We start from the raw sequence: 3,797 nt of genomic DNA on the forward strand, positions 1-3,797 counted from the left end.
ACGTCAGCAAAACGGCGAAAAAAACATATTGTGATGAATGGTCAGATAAGTTATGCTGTGTCTGTTTCGAAATTGTTAAAAACTGTCCTCCCCAACACACACCCCCTTATCCGCAGTTTTGCAAGTCAGCCTTGGTCCGCAGATATTACATGGAAAATTCTAGAAGCCAGTGTTTCATCAGTGTTAAATCGCGAGCTGTTCTGAATAGCGTGAGGGAACCAAATCTGCCCCGTCCCGCTCTGTCCCGCCCTGAGCGTGAGTCGCCCCTGCCCCCCGCGTGTCCGCGCTGCAGACGCTCCCGCCCGCGAGCCCCCGGGTCGGTCTGGGTCCTCGTGGCGTCACTGCACCTGTGTTCAGGTCGCCCTTATTTGACCTCCTGATGGCCCCAAAACACAAGAGCGGCGACGCTGGCAGTTCAGACACACCAAGGAGAAGCCGGACCTGCCTCCTGTGGCTGAAGCAGGGCGTACAGGAGGAAACGTGCCCTGTGTGGGGTCCGGGCACTCCCTGGGGGCTGCGGGACGTGTCCCAGAAAAGACTACACAATGTAACATTAGGGAGGAAATAGAAACTGCCAATCTGTGTATAACTTTCATTATTCAGATATAATTTACGTATGACATTGCACAAGTTGAAGTTGGGAAATGCACATCAAACCACCATGAGCTACCGCCCCACACACGTTACGGTGGCCGTCATCGAAAAGACACGAGACGAGTGTCAGTGAGGACGTGGATACAGGGGGCCCTCGTGCCCTGTTACTGGGGGGGATGTTGGCTCAGACACTACGGAAAAGTGTGGAGCCTCCTTGAAAAATTAAAAATAGAGCTGCCGTAAGATCCAGCAATTCCACTTCTGGCTATTTATCCAGAGAAAATGTAGAAAATATTTTGATCATGTAAAATATAAACGTATAGAAACAAGTCTGGAAGAAAACGCAGACTCGCGTGTTTCAAAAAGTAGGGAATGCTGCGAGGCAGCGTGATTCGTGATTCGGAATTTTAAGTTTCCTGTGCTTTGTATTTTTCAAGTCTAAGATGTTACTTTGTAACATCACATATTCTTAGATGCATTATCTTACAGTAACACGTCTACCTTATATATGAGAATGTGTGCATCTTACACAGTTAGAACTATGCACGATTCATCATTACGAGATGGCACGCGAGAAGATGATGTGTTCACAGGTTATGATAAGATCGAGGTGCCTCAAACAGCCAACCACCAAGACACTTAGCGGGTCGCGGAGTCGGACTCAGCCCTTGGCCTCTGTTTTCTTCCAGGAGAAAGATGTCACACCCGACCCAAAGCTGTTGGAGAAAGTGAGCGAGTGTGACCGGCGCCTGGCCATCGCAAGGCACCAGGAGCGCCCGCTGGCCCACCTGTCACCTGAACTGTCTGACATTTTCGACTTTTTCATTGCGCTCACCATCTGTAACACAGTGGTGGTCACGTCCCCCGATCAGCCACGGCAAAAGGCGAGTTCCGAGGTGTCCCCGTGAGCCCAGGCCGCCGTGGACGTGGCGGGCCCCCTACCGTCTTCCCGATGGCATGCTTGTCCCTTCCCACCTCTCAGGAGTAAGGGGCTACCGCGGGCAGGGCAGCTGGTTGGCCCTGCGGTGCCCGGGCCGTGTGGGGGAGGACAGATGCCCTCTGAAGTCGGGACGGCAGGGGCAGGGGCCGGATGGCGCCCGCCTGCGCGACCCACCTGGAGCCCCGTGCTCCCAGGCTCACCGAAGACAGGACAGCAGGGGCTGGGCCCAGACGCTGGCCGCGATCCTTGTCCTCACTGCTTAGCTGAGCAGCTTCCATCCCCTCCCCGTGCCCCAGGCACCTGGGGACGGCTCCGCGGGGTTGGGCACAGGTGAAGGCGTTGAGGTGGACCCTGCCAGGGAGGAGGGGTCGGGTCCACTGGGGGGCCCGGGCGGGAGCAGAGCGTGCACAGGCGGGTGCGTTTGGGGCAATGGTGTGGTTCTCTCTGGGGACGGTAAGGGCTCTGTGCAGAGGGGTGCCTGTCACCCCGGCTGCTCAGAGAGCCCACGGGTGGGCCAGGAGCCACGTGGGGGAAGGGCGCCTAAGCACGGAGGGCCACCCTGCATCCAAGCAGCTCTGCCGGGTGAAAATGACCGTGCTCTAGCCTGGACGCGCCCTGCCCCTGCCCCCTAGACCCTCCCCACCCCTGGGTCAGCCCGATCCGGGGGCCCACTGGGAGCCCTGGCCAGGTGATGTGGGGAACAGGTCTCTGTCGCATCTGAGGCAGCAGCGCCGCCCTGTGACCTCCCACCTCGGCACGGCCTGCATAGGTCCTGAGGTGACAGCCTCAGCACTCAGAGGCACAGGCTTGTGCCACCAGCCCTGGGCGAGGGCCGCTTCCTGCCCGGTGTCTCTTGCTGTCTGGCCTCTGGGCTCCTCCGTGCCTCCGTGGTCAGCCCCTCTGGCGGGTGTGTCTGGTTTCTAGGTGGACCCTGTGTGGCAGACCCGGGCATTGTGGCACTTAGTGATGCTCACACAGGCAGGGAGTTCCGTGGAGGGACAGAACACTCAGCCACACACCTTCACGAGATGAGCTTGTCTCTTGATGCCTTTCTGCCCCCACGTGTCGGGGCACCCCGCCTTCAAGGGCGTGTGGAGCCAGCAGGAGCTCTTGTGTGGTTGGCTGTCTCGCCGGCCTAGATAGGTGACAGATTTATTTAAAGTCATCCAAGGGCCAAAGAACAAGCATCCTTGTCACAACTGGTCCTGTGTGCCTTGCTTTGCCAAATACCTGCCTTTTCTGGAGGCTGTTGCCATGATTCAGAGCTTTAGACACGGGGGCAAATCACGGAGATTGAAGGGGACCTGTAATTCGGTGTTTGGTCATTTGGGCATTTGCTCTAAACCCGTCATCTAGCAGAAAATTAAAACGGTGCGCTGCAGCCGCGTCGGTGGACAGCACGCACGTCAGCGCCGTGGCACCATTGCGGGGCTTCGACAGTTGCATGTGACTCGCTTTGTTTTCGTTTCTCCTTAAACATAAGCATTTACTGACTTTTTCAGAAGTGTTTAGTGATTTAGATTCTGACTTTGTCTGTCTTTCACTTGTTTAGAACAATTCTTCGGGATTTGGGAATGTTATTTGTAGATTTAAACATTTTATAGACAACGTTCAGACGAACGTGTAAACTGGCCTTTTTTCAAGGGGCTTCATTCAAGGGGAGGGGGCTGGATTTTGTGACAAGCAATGACAAGCCACTCCTCTGATCCTTCTCTGCAAAGCACTGGCTGAGGGGCCAGCCAGCAGAGGGGGCAGTCTGAGAGCCTGCGGGCTCCCCCAGCCACCGACTCCATTGAGTCAGTCCAGGGCCTCAGTTGTGGCTACCCTGGTGACATATCCTAAAAGAATGCGTGTGGCACAACTTTCCTTAAGTGATGGCCTCAGGACAGATTCCAGGGGCAGGGGAATGGAGGCGGGGTGGGGCCTGGCTCACCCGTGTGCCCCCTGCTGGCTCACCTGTGTCCCCCTGCTGGCTCACCTGTGTGCCCCCTGCTGGCTCACCTGTGTCCTGCCTGCTTCCCCGCAGGTGAGGGTGAGGTTCGAGCTGAAGTCCCCCGTGAAGACCATAGAGGACTTCCTCCGCAAGTTCTCCCCCAGCCGCCTGACCTCGGGCTGCCCCAGCATCTCGAACCTGGCCGCGGCCAAGGCCACGCACAGGTCAGGCTCCAGCTCCCTGTCCACCGACGGCACGCTGCTCAGGCTAGAGGACAGGCTGGGCCAGCCGGCCCCGGCCATCGCCAGCAACGGCTACAGCGGCGGGGCG

The 3,797-nt window shown here is 57.4% G+C and overlaps 1 protein-coding gene across 1 annotated transcript in view; it reads left to right on the forward strand.

Annotated features, from left to right (window-relative positions):
* Positions 1–3,797, forward strand: part of ATP10A (ATPase phospholipid transporting 10A (putative)) — an 82,879-nt gene that overhangs the window by 46,152 nt on the left and 32,930 nt on the right. The window contains exons 9-10 of the mRNA XM_015585696.1: positions 1,284–1,478; positions 3,561–3,794. Of these exons, the coding sequence (XP_015441182.1) occupies positions 1,284–1,478; positions 3,561–3,794 (429 nt within the window). The remainder of the gene's footprint in view (positions 1–1,283; positions 1,479–3,560; positions 3,795–3,797) is intronic.

Source organism: Pteropus alecto, unplaced genomic scaffold, assembly GCF_000325575.1.
Source record: "Pteropus alecto unplaced genomic scaffold, ASM32557v1 scaffold102, whole genome shotgun sequence".
In the NCBI taxonomy this organism is placed as follows: domain Eukaryota; kingdom Metazoa; phylum Chordata; class Mammalia; order Chiroptera; family Pteropodidae; genus Pteropus; species Pteropus alecto.